We start from the raw sequence: 19,607 nt of genomic DNA, 5'->3' as shown, positions 1-19,607 counted from the left end.
TTCACAGGAAAATGACTAAAAACACACAGACGAGGCCTACTTTCTAACCTTTACCTCATTTTAACACTCAACATTCGGTTTTTCCCCCGTTGATCGTGTGATATCGTCGTTGTTATTATTTTCGAAAGCAAACGGAGCGAAGAGGAAGGATAGCGAGCTTTATAAATAACAACCCACTTTTTGTGTGGATGCGTCGCCAGCGCTAGCTAGCCTCGCTGCTAGCTCCCTCCGCTCCGGGTGGAAGATCTGCACGACCCCCAAAATACACCATTCTGCTCAACTTTAGTCTACCGCCGGAGAATATTTGCAACAAACGTGAGCTGTGAATGGCAATATTTGCAATCGCGGTAAATAGCTGTGTAAAAGTGAAGAAAGGGGAGGAGAGGACGCGTTTGATCAAATGTTTATCAGCAATTTATTGATCACCGGCGGAAACAAATGTAGCGTTATTATAATGATCGCGCATCGGGTCGTTCCAAATGTACTAATGTGGAAATGATAATTGGAGAAGGTGTAGGAACGGAGAAAGAGTGATTTTCTGGAGTACACCCCCAGACCCCCCTTTTTCATCCAGCTTTCCCCTCCCCTCCATTTCTCTTTCAATATGCTGTTTTTCAGTCCTGAGGACTTGCTTATGAAACGGGGAAAATAGCCTAAAATCGAGAACGGGGGGCACGGATACCCCACATAGTGTTCGGATTCCGCCTCCTCGTCCTTCAGTCCGTGTCTCACACGCGTCTCATCAATGGATAGAAATTATCCGGGAGCAGGATTCGGTGATTTGGGCTCTGGAGCGGGATGGAGCTACGAGAGATCGGCCAAAGCAAGGTAAGCGTTAGATCAGCTCCACTGAAAACGGTTCCGTTAGCCTGCCACCGGGCGCGGACGTCAACCAGTGGTCATTAATGGGTCGGGACCACCGACCTGTCTGGTTAGGCTATTCATTGGCAATATGACGTCGTGAACCAGGTTGTTGCATGTTACTATTATTATAAACTGGGGGGAACGTATGTGTGTGTGGGGGGGGACAGGGACTCTTGAAAATGCATGGAATGCGATTGACAGAGTTAATGCGTGGTTGTAGGTAGAGAGAGGGGAGGGGAGGGGAGGGGAGGAGGGAGGGAAAGGGAGCGAAGAGGGGGATGGGTTGGAGGGAGCATATGTCTGGACCATTTAGGAGGAAATGATGAGTGCCCCCGTAGGCTTCCTGGCCTTGTCACATCCACCGGGCTTCTCTCGGTCTTTATTCACAAGTAGATTAATTCACACACTGCCATCAGGCCCGCCGCCATACTGATTCCGTTTTCCCGATCCCGTACCAGGATGTGGGGTACATTTGTACCCCATAAACGGTATGACTGATGGATTACCACCCGTAGTAACAATAGACAGGTCGTTACGTTGTAACGGTCCCGGTGCGGTTCAGCGGGAGATGACCGGGGCGAATGTAACTCGGTCATCACAGCTGGCGCTCCGGTGATGAATGTTAGATTGCAGTGGTCTTAATCATAATGTAACACAAAAAAACACCACAACTCAAGTTGTTTTTGCATAATTGAACCGTGCTGCAGTTGTAGTGCAGTCCTGGCACAATTTAATTTCCCTTATGCATTATTTTAATTATTTATCTGCCACAGAGTGAGGACCTTGGCTGAAGATTATTTGGCAGCATTTGTCTTACTGATGACAGATTTCGCTAGTTTAGGTTTAGAGCTAGCTAGCTAAGTCATTAGCTTATTATGCAAAACTGCCCGTCATTTCTCCACGGTTAGCCAGGCGAGCGGCTAGGTTGGTGTCGCTGCAAATGGATCTATGTTTGCCTTCAATGACCCGACTAGCTTGTTGCTAGCTTTGTTTGGGTTCATAACGACGACACAAGGCCTTGGTTCCTCTGGTTTAGCCAGGCTAGCTGAGGCTGTGCGGTAGCTAGCCGCCAGGCTAATGAAGGGAGCTAACCCGACGAACCCCCAGCGACGCCGTCCTCAGGCCGCTAGCCTCACCGACCACTTAAACCACATTAGCTCAGGCCTTTTCCATGTCGTCCTATCGACTGTTTCGCGATTCGACACGAATGTGACGTTATTATTTGTATGATAAACATGACTGCTGACGGCTGTTGAAGGCAAGGCCTGGTAGCATGTTAGCTAGCCGCACTGGCCGTCCGTGCAGCCGCAGCCGCAGCCGCCGTCTCTGTCCAACACCCCGCCGCTCGGCGACGCTAACCTGCTAGCCTGTTAGCCTGCTAGCCTGTTAGCCTGCTAGCCTGTTAGCCTGTTAGCCTGCTAGCCTGTTAGCCTGCTAGCCTGCTAGCCTGTCTGTTAGGAGCGCCTGTCAGCCGCCTGCAGCAGAGGCCAGACATAACACATCAGATTGCTTTTTCTCGCCCATTTTATTTATGATATAAATGATCAACCTACTTTAATTCCTGAAAAATATAGGCCACATGCAATATTGATGCTTGTACATTTAGTATCAGTACAACATGTCTTCGGGCTACATATTTTAGTAAAATTAACTGATTATGAATGCAATCCAATCCATCTTCACAAGTAAACCTGCAATTCCTGTTTGTGGTATTGTACTACTAGTGTACTGAAATGGCTTCCACCCTGTTCAGAGTACAGTACTTTCCCCCATTAAACGTAGTGATGCAGTAACTCACAGATGACAGTGTTATTAGTTCTTATCCTAATTCACCCGACAGAGCCGAGCTGGGCGCCAGAGCAGCGGAAATGATTCTCAGAAGGATCATTTAAAAAGAACATATCCTAGCCAGCAGCACAGGAAGGTTTGGTGGGCCCTGGAGTGTCTGAAGACCCGTAGAGTGTGTTTGGTGGGCCCAACTTTGTGTGTGTGTGGGCAGGGTGTTTGGTGGGTCCTGTAGTGTGTAAAGGTCACATGATCACCCTGGCAGCTCTGTAAACAGGAGTACCCACTCCGTGTGTTTAAGGATCCACTCCGTGTGTTTAAGGATCCACTCCGTGTGTTTAAGGATCCACTCCGTGTGTTTGCATATCATTTCTATCATTTGTTGAGAGCTCTCTCTCTCTCAGGGGTGACCCTTTGGAAAGCAGTTTATGTAAATGAGTAGTGAAATGACTTGATGAATGTCCCCCTCCCAGTCTCGTCTACGGCTCCTCCAGGTCATCTCACCCAGAGTCGGAGCTCCTCCACCGCCAGGCCTATGGCGGGCCACACCCCCTCCAGGGATATGCCACCAATCACCACCCGGGAGGCTCTGGCCAGGGCGGGGCTTGGGGAGCAGCTGGACGCAGTTTGGGTGAGAGACCTGTCAATCCCTCACACACCATGCCACACAGTAACCTTACAGCTGGGGTGTCACCATGGAAACGAGAGCTCGATGTGAAACACGACTGGCCCTGGTGACATTATGGTTGTCATGGTCACGTGCTGACACCAAGGTTGCCATGCGTTGGACTCTGTATTGTCCCATAGACAGCATCTCTGGAAGTAGAGATGGTTGTTAAATGCTGTATTTCCCCCATTATCACCTTGTCTTAGTGTTGAGTTACATGATCATTCACACACACACTCACAACTCTATAATCTGTTAATTCTAGTAGCTGAATTTCTGTCTGATACAGGGAGCGGACACTGATTAAGCCCAATCCTGTACTAAATAACATTAACATCCCCTATAAAACATCTCAATTAAAGATGCAGGGATTGGGATGAACTTGTGTCCAGGAAAGCAGCCCCATGTGTCTGCATAATCTAGAATAAGATCATGTATCTGTGCAGGTTATTGTTACTGTGTTTAAATACACACCTGGTCAGAAATATTGCCTACCTGATAAGACATGAACAGGTGTGTGTGTAGTCCTACTTAATAAGTGATAGTATGGTAATTAAGTGACACCTACACTGATCTGACTATCATACAGATTATTAGATTATAGAAGGTTTAGCTGTTGCTCTACCATTAGATTAAGTTATACTTTTGTGTGTGTGTGTGTGTGTGTGTGTGTGTGTGTGTGTGTGTGTGTGTGTGTGTGTGTGTCCAGGTCTGTCAGGGCTGTTTGACGCCGGCCTCCACCATGCCAGCCCCTCCGGGCCTGATGCCTCCGTCATGAACCTGATCTCAGCGCTGGAGTCCCGCGGCCCCCAGCCCCCCCCCTCCGCCTCCTCCCTCCTCTCCCAGTTCCGCACCCCATCCTGGCAGACAGGTGAGTGTGGGGGAGGGAGGGGAGAAGGGGGGGGTCGATCAGAGAGAGTATTCTCTCCTCTCTCTGGTGTTCCGGTGGCTTCCATACAGCCTATGTTGAGTGTATGTCTGTGTTGTCGTGGTAACCTGCATCTAACAGAGGGGCAATCAGCACAATTATCTTGGTTGTCAGTTTTTCTGTTTGCTCAAAGAGAGTGACGAATGTTGAGTAATCATGTTCTCTTTCTCCCCCCCCCCCCTCTCTCTCCCCCTCTCTCCATCTCTCTCTCTCTGACAGCGATGCACACCCCGAACCCAGCTGAGCTCTTCATCTCTGGTGCCCTTCCTGGTTCTGGCTCCTTCCCCTCCTCCTCGGCCCTCTCGGCCTATCAGCACCCGGCTTCCTTCTCCAGCCGCTCCTTCACGCCCTCGCTGTCCCTCCAGGACACGCCCACCTTCAGCCCCACCTCCAACGGCCTCCTCTCCCCCCATGACCCCCTCCTCCATATCAAGGGCCCGTCCCAGTCCGGCTTGGGGTTCGACCGGCTGCTGTCCTCCCAGGGAGCAGGGGCCTACCGGGGGGGTCAGGACCCTGGGGCCTCTGCCTCGGCCCAGGCCTCCTCTGCCAGACACCTCCAGTCCCACCAGTTCAACCTGCTCTCCTCCCAGCTCCAGGACCAGTCGTCCCAGCTCTACAATGCCTCCGTGTTCTCCTCGGCTCAGGCTCAGGCTCAGGCTCAGGCTCAGGCTCAAGCTCAAGCTCAGGCCCAAGCCCAGGCCCAGTCCAGCACGGCCCAGGAGCGGGCGTTACCGAGACAGGACAGCGTCATCAAGCACTACCAGAGGCCCACCCCGGCCCAGGCCCAGCTGTCGTCCTCCTCAGCCGCGGCTGCCCACTCGCTGCAGCACTACCTGAGCTGTGGGGGGGCAGGGTACCAGCAGTTGGCCCACCATCGCCACGCGGGCCTCTCCTGCAGCCCCCTGGGGGATCAGAGCCCCGGGCCAGGTGACCACAAGCCCCCGTCCCGCTCCGAGCAGCAGGGGTACCGGCCCATCATCCAGCCCCCGTACTCTTCATCCTCATCGTCGTCATCGTCAGCGGCGAAGGGCGCCAAGAACAGCTCCAGTAGCGGCTACTCCTCGGCCGGCTCTGCCTCCTCCTCCCGCACCCCCCACACCCCCCCCTCAGCCTCCTCCACCACCTCCTCCACCTCCTCCTCGTCCTCCTCGGCCCCGGCCCCCCACCCCTCCTCTGGCTCCTCCTCAGCCCCCTCCAGGCAGCAGCCTGCCCCCCAGCCCGCCCCCCCTCCCCCGGCCCCCCAGCAGCAGCAGCCCCCCCCTCTGACCTCCTCCACCTCCAAGCCCTGCCTCTCGGGCTACGGCTCCCCCGTGGCCCCCCCGGTCAAGACCCCAAGCGCAACCCTGACGGGCCAGACCCCCCCCCAGCAGGGCCAGTCCTACTCCCCCGGCCAGCCCCCCCCCTCCCACCTCCCGTCACAGGCCTACGGGGGCTTCAGCTCCCCCCAGGCCACGGACCTAAGCTCTGCAGGGGGAGGGAAGGGCTACGGCTTGGGGGGGAGGAGCCAGTCCTACTCCTCCGACGTTTACGGCCCTGACTCCGCCTACGGGTCCCTCCCCTCCTCTATGGGAGGGGCCGGGAGCCCATCGCTAGGTTACGGAGGCCCAGGCCACTCCCCCGCCCTTATGAGGTCGGGCACGTCATCGGGGGGAGGGGCCTCTGGAGGAGGTGGTAGCGGCAATGCAGGAAGTGGAAACTCGGGCTCGGGTGGAGGAGGAGGAGCCAATGAGAGAGGAGGAGGCGGCAGCGGGGGCGGGGCATACCACCTCCCAGACTCTAGCCCCTCCCCGTCTGGTGGTTCTGGGATCATCCGGCCTGGCCTCCACTCCCCAGCCCCCCCCTGCGCCACCCAGTCCCCTTCCAACAAGTACATCTCCTCCGTCCCCACCTTCCTCTCCTCCCCCCAGGGCTACCCGGATGGCCGCGGCCCCCGCTCCCAGCCCCAGGCCCAGCCGCAGGGCCCCCCCCAGCCCCAGTCCTACCACCCCTCCTCCTCCTCCAAGCCCAAGGCCGACTCCGGCGGCATGCTGGGCGTCGGCTCTCAGAGGTCCCAGGAGGAAGTGGACGACGATGACGACTTCCTGATCCAGCACCTCCTCCAGGCCCAGGCCAGCCCCGCCCCCCAGCCGCCCCCCCACCACCACGGCCCCCCCCAGCAGCAGTCCCAGACGGCCCCCCAGCCCCCCCAGGCCCAGGCCGGACCCCCCAGCTCTGACGCGGGGAAAGGCCTGGGGTACGACATGGGGAAGAGCTCCGAGGAGAGGTACCACCTGCAGAGCGTCATCCGGACCCACAGCGCCACCTCTAGTGCCGGAGGTGCTGGCGCGGGGGGGGCGGGGCTGGACAACCAGCTGTCACTGTCACTGAAGAAACAACACCAACAACAACAGCAGCAACAACAACAACAACAACAACAGCAGCATCATCAACAACAACAGAGGCAGAACGAAAGGTCGGTCTCTGGCAGGACCGGTGGAAGAGGAGGAGGAGGAGGGGGAGGAGGAGGAGGAGGAGGAGGAGGCGGCCCGGAACAAGCCCACCTCCATCACCATGACAACCTGGGTTCCGTGGTGCACTACGGGCGGGGCGACCCGTACTCCCAGCATGCCCTGGGGCCCCAGCACCCCGCCCACCCCCGCCTCCAGCCACACCCCCACATGGAGCTGCAGAAGAAGGAGCGCTCAGAGCTGGCCTACCCCCACCGCAAGACCCCCGACCTCCAACAACAACAACAGCAACAACAACACTCCCAGTCCCAGGCCTCGGCATCACTGATGGACTCCCCTACGGAGCAGTCCCGCCCAGGCCAGCCCCCCCACGGCCAGCCCCCCCACCTGCTCCAGTCTGTCCTCTCACACACCACCAGGAACAAGATGGACACCCACCACCAACAACAGCAGCAGCAACAACAACAACAACAACAGCAGCAACAACAGCAGCAACAACAACAACAACAGCAGCAACAGCAGCAGCAGCACTCTGTGAGCCAGCAGGCCATGATGGAGGGGGGTGGAGGCCGGTTGGGCCCTGGGGGGGGGAAGCACCAGACCCAGGGACAGGCCCAGGCCCAGGCCTCCCAGTTGCAGCTCCAACTCCAGTCCCAGGCTCTGGAGGCCGCGGCCCACTACAGCCACGGACCCGCCCAGGCGGAACAGAACCAGAACCAGGCCAAGCAGAGCTCCGTGGTCTCCTCCCTGGACATGCTGGAACGCTCACTCTCCCAGACCTCCAGCAACGACGGAGGTGGGGTGGAGGAGAGGAGAGGAGGAGGAGGTGGAGGAGGAGGGAGGGAGCGAGGGGGTCACAGACAGCAGCAGGAGCAGCAGAGACACCCGTCCCACCACCAGTCTCAACACCACCCTCAGCACCCCTCCTCCAACGCCTCGGAGCTCCACTCCTTCCTGTCCGAGACCGACATGGGCATGCCCACGCCCTCGCACCTGCACCACCTCCCCCAGCACCACCCACAACAACAACAACAACAGCATCCCAATTCCCACCACCACCCCCACCACCCCCACTCCCAAACCCACCCCCAGCACCCCCTCCACATGCCCCCTCCACCCTCCTCCTCCCACCCCCAGCAACAACAGCAGACGCAGGACCCCCAGTCCCACCCCCACCCCTCCCAGCTCACCCCCCAGCCCCACCCGTCCCAGTTGGACCAGCAGCAGTCGGACCAGCAGCACCAGTATGGCCCGGTGTCGGTCAGCCCGGTGGAGAAGGGCGACCATGGCCCACAGGGCGGCCAGGGGAACCGCTTCGTCCCCCTGACCTCCATCTGCTTCCCGGACTCCCTGCTGCAGGATGAGGACCGCGCCTTCTTCCCCGGCATGGAGGACATGTTCTGCTCCGACGACTACAAGAACAGCTGCGGGGGGGGCGCCGGGGGGGGCCCGGACGACATGAACGAGGGACCAGGAGGGGGACAGGAAGGGATGGAGGGAATGAAGGGAGGGCAGAGCGGAGCAGGAGGTATGTGGAACCTTTCTTTCTCTAGTGTCTCTTATGATTTGAAGAAGTTTGGAATTGAAATGAAGTGTCAGAATGTGTTGTCTGTGTCTATTGGTCGAAGATTATTTATTTAGTTACAATGTCCAATGGCAGCAGCTCTACCTCCCTGCATCCCTCTGCCGGCTCGTCTGGGATGTTAAGCAGGGTATGCCTTGGTCAATACATGGATGGGAGTACCAAAACAGGCTTCTGGAAGTGGTGTTGGAGGTCCAGTAGGTGGCACTTCTCCCTCTGGTCTAAGAGACCCCAATGCCCCAGGGCAGTGAATGGGGTCTTGCCTTGCAGGGGATGCCGTCCTTCGGATGAAAAAAAAAACCAACGTCCCGAGTCGTTAAAGATCCCATGGTGCTTATCTTAAGAGTAGGTGTATTAACGCAGGTCTCCCGGCTAAACTCCCCATCTGGACCTCGTACCGTCATGGCCACCTCATCATCCACTGCTATTGGCTCATTCATCCCCTCTCCTCTCCTGTCCCCTGCAACTCTCCCCCAGGTCACAGTCAACTCACCTGGGCAAATAAGGGGTATTTTAAATAAAAAAGTAAATAAATAAATAGATATGTGCAGGATAAATGTAACAAGATGATAGTTAAATATGATAGGTTTGAAATGAATTAATAAATGAGTCATTTATTCATTAATTAATGTTCCTGCTTCCTTCCTTGGTCCAGGTGGTGGTTACGACATGCTGGGCCACCATGGTTCTGACCAGGGCTACGGCCAGTACTGCCACGGCCTGTCGGACTCCTCCAACAGCACCATGCATCTGGACCTGGACTCCCTGAAGACCCACGAGCTCCCCTCCACCGTCAACACGGAGCAGCTGGGTCTGATCCAGTCTCAGGGCCCACTGGGGGGCATGGGGGCCCACGGGGGCCCTGGCTCTGGCTCCGGCTCCAACCCCCCAGGAGGGAAGCTCTCCTCTGGGCCCGGGGGGGCCGGGGCGGGGGCCGGCCCTGGAGGAGGAGGGGGTCTTCAGAGTCCCATCTTCTGCTCCTCCAGACCCAAGAAGCTCCTGAAGTCCAGCAGCTCGTTCCACCTACTGAAGGAGCGTCGCGATCCCACCACTCTGCCCAAGAAGAGCTACGCCCAGGAATACGAGTTTGAGGACGACGAGGACAAGGACAACCAGCCGGCTGACATCCGGCTGAACAGCCGCCGTCTGCCGGACCTGCTCCCTGACCTGGTCTCCAGCTGCAGGAAGACTGGGGGAGGGGGAGGGGGAGGGGGGGGCGCTCTGAGCCCTCTGATGGGAGACCTGGACTTCTACCACTCCTCTGGGTACCCCTCCCTGGGCCCGCCCCCCCTCCTGCCCAACGACGGGCCCAAGAAGAGGGGCAGGAAGCCCACCAAGCCCAAGAGAGAGGGACCCCCCCGCCCCAGGGGCCGGCCTCGGATACGCCCGCTGCCTGAGCAGCCGCACATCCCCCGTGGAATGATGGGGGGAGAGATGGGAGGAGGAGGTGAAGGAGGAGGAGGAGGAGGTGGGATGGGTGTGGACGGGCGGAGGGGGAGGGGTCGTGGGGGTGGCCGAGGCAGAGGAAAGAGGGATGACATGTTCATGGAGATGGGTGGGAAGGAGGAGCAGATGCATCAGCAGCAGCACCTCCACCACCAGGCCCACCAGCACCACCAGCACCACCAGGCCCATCAGCACCACCAGGGCCACCAGCACCCCCAGGCACAGTTGCATCAGGAGCCCATACCACCCCTTAAGGTGAGCCTCGCTAGCTGTCTGTTCCCTGGAGACGGGTTACCGAGAGACGGGTTACCTGCTGGGGAGCTGGAGTCAGGTGGAGGGAGGGGCCTAGGGGGTCAGGTGGAGGGAGGGGCCTAGAGCTGAGTTCAGGTAGTTGTGTTGATGTAGAAAGTGTGTGTGTCTCTCCCCCCCCCCCTTCTCCCTCCATGCTGGTTGTTGACCCCCTCCTCTCCCTCCATGCTGGTTGTTGACCCCCCCCTCCCAGATCAAGCTCCCCATTGGCAGCCTGTCGTCATCCTCCGAGGCCCTCCTGAGGACTGACTCTCTGTCTGGGACCGACCCGGCCCTGTCAGACGGCTCGGTGGGCTCGGCCCCCTCCCTGGGCCTCAGCCCTGGCCCCCCCGACCCCCCCCGGGGCCCCCAGGACAAGACCAGGAAGAGCCTCATGATGAATGAGGGATCAGACGCTGACGGGATGGATGGGAGGGTACGATGACAGTTTGTTTAGGCACGGTCACTGTAGGGTTCATGACCTCTGTGACAGGCTCTCCTCAGACAATGGAAGAGGGGTTCTGTTTGCCGGCGTCACTATGTAAACCTTTTAAGGCAAATTAAACTATATATTTAGTAATGACACTAACTATCTTTATTAAACTATATGTTTAGTAATTATACATTAACTATCTTTATTAAACTATATATTTAGTAATCATAGTCACTATCTTTGATTGGCAACGACATTGTTAAAGTGTTAGAATGTTCCTCAGTGAATTCAGGGGTTTATTGGTATTTTTTGGTGCGTTTTGATAAATAAATATGAGTGGGGTTTTGATGATGTAATCCAGCGCCATGCTATTCAGACATCCTGGGGAGAACCCTGGTCTGATCAATGCTCTCTCTCTCTTCCCCCACCCCCCCCCCCCCCCCCCCCGCCCAGGGAGAGGAGAAGGACTCTGAGTCTAAAGGAGCCTTCATGGCATCCTTCCTGGATTTCCTGAAGTCGGGGAAGCGACCCCCGGGATTGGACATGCCCCCCGGCCTGGACCCCGGCAACGGAGACGGCTCCTCCCCCTGCAAGGCTGGCGGGCTCCGCCCCCTGTCCCCCTCCCCTCTCCCCCCCCCTCCGGCCTTCGGCGAGGGCAACGGGGGGCTGGCCCTGGGCGGATGCTCCTCCCCCGGCAAGCGATTGGACGAGGAGTTGAAGAGGAACCTGGAGACGCTGCCCTCCTTCTCCTCTGACGAGGAAGGTGAGTCTAACACACACACCACACACACACACACCACACACACACACACACACACACACACACACACAGGAAGGTGGGTCCCCCAGCTTATGAAGGTAGAAGAGGACAGGCTCATTGTAATGCATTGAATGAGGAATGGTATCGTGTGTGTGTGTGTGTGTGTGTGTGTGTGTAGGGTTATGGAACAGGAGTGGGGGCGGATATCCTTGTTCTAACAGATGGACTAATAAAGTTGTGTTTGTATGTATGGTTCTCAGACTCAGTGGGGAAGAACCAAGACCTTCAGAAGAGCATCTCGTCTGCTATCTCAGCCCTCTACGACACGCCCCAGCTGGTCTCCTCCCTGCAGCCTCCCCCCCCGCCTCCCCCCCAGGCCCCCCTCACCCCCACCCTGCAGCCCCCCACCCTCAGCCCCCAGCCTGCCTCTCACACACCACACACACAGCCCCCCTCCGCAGAGCCCGCCGTGCTGCAGAGAGAGGACGGAGAGAGAGAGGACAACCACCAGGAAGAAGAGGAGGAGGAGGAGGAGGCGGAGGAGGAGGAGGAAGAAGAGGAGGAGGAAGAGGAGGAGGAGAGGAAGACAGGAGGAAGGGATGATGAGGAAGATGAAGTGAAGGATATGGAGGAGGGAGAGCCAGAGTTGGAGAGGCTTGGAGCCCCAAGACTAGAAGGTGAGAGGCTGTCTCCTCTGTCCCTCTTCTCCTTCACCTCCTCTGTTCCTCTTCTCCTTCACCTCCTCTGTTCCTCTTCTCCTTCACCTCCTCTGTTCCTCTTCTCCTTCACCTCCTCTGTCCCTCTTCTCCTTCACCTCCTCTGTTCCTCTTCTCCTTCACCTCCTGTCCCTCTTCTCCTCCTCTGTTCCTCTTCTCCTTCACCTCCTCTGTCCCTCTTCTCCTCCTCTGTTCCTCTTCTCCTTCACCTCCTCTGTCCCTCTTCTCCTTCACCTCCTCTGTTCCTCTTCTCCTTCACCTCCTGTCCCTCTTCTCCTCCTCTGTTCCTCTTCTCCTTCACCTCCTCTGTCCCTCTTCTCCTTCACCTCCTCTGTTCCTCTTCTCCTTCACCTCCTCTGTCCCTCTTCTCCTCCTCTGTTCCTCTTCTCCTTCACCTCCTCTGTCCCTCTTCTCCTTCACCTCCTCTGTTCCTCTTCTCCTTCACCTCCTCTGTCCCTCTTCTCCTCCTCTGTCCCTCTTCTTCACCTCCTCTGTCCCTCTTCTCCTTCACCTCCTCTGTCCCTCTTCTCCTTCACCTCCTCTGTCCCTCTTCTCCTTCACCTCCTCTGTCCCTCTTCTCCTCCTCTGTTCCTCTTCTCCTTCACCTCCTCTGTCCCTCTTCTCCTTCACCTCCTCTGTCCCTCTTCTCCTCCTCTGTTCCTCTTCTCCTTCACCTCCTCTGTCCCTCTTCTCCTTCACCTCCTCTGTTCCTCTTCTCCTTCACCTCCTCTGTCCCTCTTCTTCACCTCCTCTGTTCCTCTTCTCCTTCACCTCCTCTGTCCCTCTTCTCCTCCTCTGTTCCTCTTCTCCTTCACCCCTCTGTCCCTCTTCTCCTTCACCTCCTCTGTCCCTCTTCTCCTTCACCTCCTCTGTTCCTCTTCTCCTTCACCTCCTCTGTCCCTCTTCTTCACCTCCTCTGTTCCTCTTCTCCTTCACCTCCTCTGTCCCTCTTCTCCTCCTCTGTTCCTCTTCTCCTTCACCTCCTCTGTCCCTCTTCTCCTTCACCTCCTCTGTCCCTCTTCTCCTTCACCTCCTCTGTTCCTCTTCTCCTTCACCTCCTCTGTCCCTCTTCTCCTTCACCTCCTCTGTTCCTCTTCTCTTCTTCTGTCCGACTTCTCTTGTAGTCTCAATATGATGATGATGATGATGTAACTAACTTGACCCTCTCCTCTTCCTCCTCCAGCCTCTCTCCCAGAGCCTCCTATGGAACCAGCCTCTCCCCCCCCTCCCTCCCCCTCCCCCTCTCCCTCCCCCACCCCCTCCCCCACTCCATCCTCCTCTCCCTCCCATTCCCCCCTCCCTCCTCTCCCCTCCCCCCTGCCCCCGCAGGAATTGGAGGAGCAGAAGTCTTCACCTCCCAGCCCCCTCGCTCCCTCCATTCCCTCTCCTCCGCCTCCTCCTCCTCCTCCTGCGTCCCTCCCTCTGTCCTCCAGCCCTCCCCCGCCCTCCCCCCCTCCTCCCCCCCCGGCCCAGGAGTCCCCCCAGCCCTCCCCCTCCCCCCCCGCCTCCCCCGAGGAGGTGCGCCCGGCCCAGATCACCCCCCTCCACCTGGCCCAGAAGCAGGTTGATGCAGCCATGGCAGGAGAGAGTGAGGAGGATGAGAGTGAGAGTGGAGGAGAGGGCATCTTCAGAGAGAGGGACGAGTTTGTGGTGCGGGTGGAAGACATCAGAACCATGAAGGTGTGTGTGCATGTGTCTGTGTCTGTGTCTGTGTCTGTGCCTGTGTGTGCGTGTGCGTGTGTGTGTGTGTCTGTGCGTGTAAAATATCCAGAGCAAAAAAGTTATTATAACAATTATTGCAAGAAAAATTGTAAAATAGGTGCTAGTATAAATGTGTGTATGTGTATATATATATATAGAAGTTGATGTGCATGCTACCTATCCTGTGTGTGTGTTGACCCTGTCCTCCCACCCCTAGGTGGCGCTGCAGACAGGCAGGGAGCCTCCTCCCATCTGGAGGGTCCAGAAGGCTCTGCTGCAGAAGTTCAGCCCTGAGATCAAAGATGGGCAGAGACAGTTCTGTGCCACCAGCAACGTGAGTCCACACACACACACACACACACACACACGCACACACACACACACCCACACACATACATACATCTAACCTCGCTGTACACACCCCTAACCACCCCCCCCCCCCCCCCCCCCTCCTCCCTCAGTATCTGGGATACTTCGGGGACGCTAAGCGTCGGTACCAGCGTCTGTACGTCAAGTTCCTGGAGAACGTCAACAAGAAGGACTACGTCAGAGTGTGTTCTAGAAGACCCTGGCACCGGCCACAGCCCCTCAGGTACCAACGTCCTTAACCCGTCTGTCACCTGTATGTCACCTGTATGTCACCTGACTCATAGCCAGTGGTGACATCAGAGGAGGGAGGAGGTAGTTCTCTCTCCAACATGGCCGCCAGTCTCCTTGTTTTAACTCAAACCTCCATCTCTCCTCTGCTACAGGCGACAGGCCCTCCCCAAGATGGCGTCCCCCCCGGCCAGCCAGACCCCTCCCCGCGCAGAGAGGGAGGAGAGAGTGGCTGGGAGGGGGGAGAGAGAGAGGGTGAGGGAGGAGAGAGAGAGGGTGAGGGAGCCGAGGGAGAGGACCAGAGCCAAGGAGCAGAAGGAGAAGGAGAAGGCCGCAGCAGTGAAGGAGAAGAAGGAGAGGGAGGAGAGGAAGGAGAAGGAGGAGAAGAAGGAGAAGGAGGAGAAGAAGGAGAAGGAGAAAAAGGTGCAGCCATCACAGGAGAAGCAGGCTGAGAAACGGGTGGCGTTGGCGCGTGGGAAGAGCCGGGAGGAGAGGAAAGGAGCGGTGGAGAGGAAGGAGGAGAAGAGGAAGGAGGAGAAGGTGGAGAAGGTAGAGCGGACTCCGAAGGCCAAGCCGGCCAAGGCGGAGCCACCACCGAAGAAGAGGAAGAAGTGGCTGAAGGAAGCGGCCTCGTCGTCTGACTCCTCCTCCTCCGAGGACGCCGCCAGCGAGGACGAGAGTGAGCAGCCATTTTGTCGTTGTTGTTGTTGTTGTTGTTGTTGTTGGTGGTGGTGGTGGTCAAGAGGTGTGTGTGTGTGTGTGTGACCTGTGTGTGTGTGTGACCTGTGTGTGTGTGTGACCTGTGTGTGTGTGTGACCTGTGTGTGTGTGTGTGTGTGACCTGTGTGTGTGTGTGTGACCTGTGTGTGACCTGTGTGTGTGTGTGTGTGTGTCCAGTGCCGGTGCGAGGCGGGGTGAACAACCGTGTGATGAGGGAGATGTTCCGGAGCTACGTGGAGATGCTGGTCAGCACCGCCCTGGACCCAGACATGATCCAGGCCCTGGAGGACACTGACGGTGACACACTCACACACTCACACACTCACACACACACACACCATACACACACACTCACACACACCATACACATACACTCACACACACGCCACACACACACACACGCGTGCGCCATACACCATACACACACACACACGCGCGCGCCATACACCATACACACACACACACACACACACATACACACACATACACACACACACACACACACACCATACACCATACACACACACACTGCAGGGGACAGAGACACAACACACACACACACCATACGTACGTACGTACACATCCGCCCCCTCTCCCCAGGCTGAGTGATTGACAGGTGTGAGAGATGTGTATTTAATGGAGCTCTTCTCCCATTGGTCCTCAGATGAGCTGTACCTCCCCCCGATGAGGAAGATCGACGCCCTCATCCTGGAGCAGAAGAGACGATTGATGAAGAGGGTCAGCATGAGTAGCCAGCACCAGGTACCTGTCTGTCTGCCTGTCTGTCTGCCTGTCTGTCTCTCCCTCTGTCGGTCTCCCTGCCTGCCTGTCTCCCTGTCTGCCTGCCTGTCTGCCTGCCTGTGTCTGTCTGTCTCTGTCTGTCTGCCTGCCTGTTTCTCCCTCTGTCGGTCTCCCTGCCTGCCTGTCTCCCTGTCTGCCTGCCTGTCTGCCTGCCTGTGTCTGTCTGTCTCTGTCTGTCTGCCTGCCTGTTTCTCCCTCTGTCGGTCTCCCTGTCTGTCTGTCTCTTCCTCTGTTTCTACCTCCCTCTGTCTGCCTGCCTGTCTGTCTCTGTCTGTCTGCCTGCCTGCTTGCCTGCCTGCCTGCCTGTCTGTCTGTCAATTTGTGAACACTGCGTAAATTGTGTCCTTTTAAAATGTTGATAATAGAGATGTGTTTATATGTTGTAATCAGGGCACCCTTCAAACAGAGACCTTGGTCTCAAAGGGTCTCCCTGAAGAAATAAAGGATAAATACATTTAAAAATATATATATCTGAGGATGTCAATTATGCAAAGATGTGGCCTCTGGCTGCTAATCCTAACTGCCCCCCCCTCCCAGGAGGTGCTGCATGCGTACCCCCAGATGGCAGCAGACCCCCTGGACTCGGGGGCTGTCAGAGTCCGTCTGACTGGGGACGGATACAACCGCAAGACCCTCAACAGAGTCAAGAAGACCCTGCCCAAACCACAGGTGGGTGGGTGGGTGGGTGGGCGGGTGGTGCTTCCACATAACCTTCAATATACACTCACCCGAGCCCTTTTACTAATACTAATACTGGGTAGGGCCTCCCTTTGCTCTCAAAACAGCGTCAATTCTTTGTAGCATTGATTCCACAAGATGTTGGAAAGATTCCTTTGAGATTCTCGTCCATGATGACATGATTGCATCACGCAATTCCTGCAGATTTTTCAGGTTCACTTTCAAGCTGTGAATCTCCCGTTCTACCACATCCCAAAGGCCACTGAAGAACACTGAACTCATTGTCATGTTCATGAAACCAGTTTGAGACGACTTTTGCTTTGTGACATGGTGCATTATCATGCTGGAAGTAGCCATTAGAAGATGGGTCAATTGTGGCCATGAAGGGATGGACATGGTCAGCAACAATACTCAAATAGCCTGTGGCATTCAAGAGATGATTGATTGGTATTAACAGGCCCAAAGTGTGTCAAGAAAACATTCCCCACACCATTACACCACCTCCGACATGAGAAGGTGTACAGGTGTTCCACCACCATGAGAAGGTGTACAGGTGTTCCTCCACCATGAGAAGGTGTCCAGGTGTTCCTCCACCATGAGAAGGTGTCCAGGTGTTCCTCCACCATGAGAAGGTGTCCAGGTGTTCCTCCACCATGAGAAGGTGTCCAGGTGTTCCTCCACCATGAGAAGGTGTCCAGGTGTTCCTCCACCATGAGAAGGTGTCCAGGTGTTCCTCCACCATGAGAAGGTGTACAGGTGTTCCTCCACCATGAGAAGGTGTCCAGGTGTTCCTCCACCATGAGAAGGTGTCCAGGTGTTCCTCCACCATGAGAAGGTGTACAGGTGTTCCACCACCATGAGAAGGTGTACAGGTGTTCCTCCACCATGAGAAGGTGTACAGGTGTTCCACCACCATGAGAAGGTGTCCAGGTGTTCCTCCACCATGAGAAGGTGTACAGGTGTTCCACCACCATGAGAAGGTGTCCAGGTGTTCCTAATAAGGTGTAGGGGTGAGTGTATAGGGCTGATCTAGTCGGTATGTTTCTGGTATTAACTGGTCTCTGTCTCCCTCAGGACCTTAAACTGTCGACAGAATCCTGCCGTATATACAGCCTCTACCACTCTCTCCATCACTATAAATACCACACCTTCTTACACTGTAAGAAAGAGGTAAGAGCACTCTCTCCATCACTATAAATACCACACCTTCTTACATTCTCTATGTATATGTCTTGGATGGATGTGTGTATATATACATAGTTTTATAATATAGATTTTTATTTTTGTGTGGTACTTGGAGCAGATGTTTATTTTTCTCACTGTTCATCATTTCAAGATTGTCAGAATGTATGTTTGTATACAGTGCTCATGTATGTTGTGTTTCTGTCCCCCGCATAGACAGTCATATATTGTGCATATTTCCTAGTCTAAGTGTAGTTATATATAGTTTATATTAATGTAAGTGTATAATCCGGCTACGGAGGACCCTGTAGTCTGTGTTTTATATAGTTTATATGATATTAATAGTGTGTATATATTAATAGTGGATATATAGTATGTATTAATAGTGGATATCTAGTTGATATTAATAGTGGATATATAGTATGTATTAATAGTGGATATCTAGTATGTATTAATAGTGGATATCTAGTTGATATTAATGGAGGTGTTTGTGTCTCAGACTAACAGCATAGAGCAGGCTGCAGAGGACCCAGGGCAGGAGGAGGTGGTACAGCAGTGCATGGCCAACCAGGGCTGGCTGGACACTCTCTTCAACTCCTTCATAGAGCTCCTCTCCCTCAGCACCAAGGCCTGAGGCGGGGGGGGGGGGGGGGGGAGGAGGAGCAGGAGAACAAGAGGAGGAGAGACGAGGGCCCCAGGAACAGAGACTAAGCTGAAGGAGGGAGGGGTGGAATCTTGTATAGCCCCGGCCCCCTCATCCCCCGTCCCTCCGTCTGTGTGGGTCAGAGAGAGAGAGACTCTTATTGGCTCCTCAGGAGAAACGGGCTGTTCTTATTGGTGTTGCCGTAGAGACGGACCTTTCTCCCCTAGTGACTCGATGACAAGAGAAGAGGGGGGCGGAGCTTCGCTGTGACAGGGGATGACCTCACTGCTGGTCCAGAGGAAGTTGACCAGATGTTCAGACGGAGAGAAGGAGGCGTGGTTAAACTGACATCATCAGACTGTGTCAGACAAGCGTTCAGACAGAATCTAATACTGTTTAGTTTTTACATAAATTATTTTTCTGAAAAGACTTTAACGGTTGTATGGAGCTTCTGAGGGAGCGGCCGGGGGGAGGATGCTTTTTAAACCCAGTTTCAGAGTGCAGTGAGCACTGTGTGGATAAGGACACGTCTGTCTATGGAAACGATGCAACATAACTGTATTATTATTATTATTACGATTATTCAAAACGCTCTCGCTACTTCCTTCTGTGCTTCATGAGAGGCAGCGCCCAGCCCACCCTGTGGTCATATAGAAAACACATTTTTATTATTTATATCAGGAGGTTTTTAACGTTTAAACTCTCACAAGCGCTGGGAAGCTGCCTCAGCATTTTAAATAACATTTTTCACAGGTGATGAAATACGATCATCACATATACCGCAAATCACTGCTCTCTCCTCCTGTCCCAAAGACCGGGGGGGGGGGGGGGGTCATAACTATGTCTGTAAAAAGAAGAGAAGAACGGTATATTTGAAAGGTAAACGCTGGAGTCATCAGACGACGACGCAGGTGACAGGAAGAGACAGCCTACTAACAGTATCCACTTCCTGTACGGAGGTGTTCTAAATCTGTCATATTTAAAGAGGAAATAGGCATTTCATTATGATGACTATGATGACTATGATGACTTATTTTGGAAACAACAAGTCTTTAATTTCCTTTGAAAAAAAAAGTTGTGTAAATATTGTACAGTTCTTGAAAAATTCTTTGTTTTCTTCTGTACATTAACTCTACTGTATTTGAGAAACAAATAAAACCTGCAAAGAACAAATAGATTGTTGTTGAAATCTCTTGAGTTCTCATTGACTTCCCTGGTTGGAATACTGTCATTTGTCAAAGTTTATTTGTCATATACACAGAAGACAGCCGTAGACGGTGTAATGAAGTGCTTTGAGCAGCTAGATCCTAAAAAGAGCAACAAGGAAGTCATAATAACACAATAACATCATTTTGAGCTGCTTGGTTTTC

General features: G+C 55.0%; 1 protein-coding gene across 1 annotated transcript; it reads left to right on the top strand.

Annotated features, from left to right (window-relative positions):
* Positions 1-18,228, top strand: prr12a (proline rich 12a; the record flags this gene model as incomplete). The annotated part of the gene is made up of 17 exons (XM_083687937.1): positions 1-828; positions 3,123-3,280; positions 4,026-4,187; positions 4,464-8,219; positions 8,929-9,974; positions 10,222-10,443; positions 10,894-11,203; positions 11,461-11,877; positions 13,100-13,596; positions 13,835-13,951; positions 14,079-14,209; positions 14,370-14,893; positions 15,111-15,230; positions 15,598-15,695; positions 16,272-16,403; positions 17,487-17,582; positions 18,094-18,228. The coding sequence occupies exons 1-17, from the start codon at positions 746-748 to the stop codon at positions 18,226-18,228; spliced, it is 8,004 nt and encodes a 2,667-aa protein (XP_083544063.1). The 5' UTR covers positions 1-745.
* Between the last annotated feature and the right edge of the window lie 1,379 nt (positions 18,229-19,607).

This window comes from Argentina silus (assembly GCF_951799395.1).
Source record: "Argentina silus genome assembly, chromosome: 16".
Taxonomy (NCBI): domain Eukaryota; kingdom Metazoa; phylum Chordata; class Actinopteri; order Argentiniformes; family Argentinidae; genus Argentina; species Argentina silus.
Note: the sequence above shows the minus strand (reverse complement) of the source record. Positions and strands in the feature narration are given on the sequence as shown.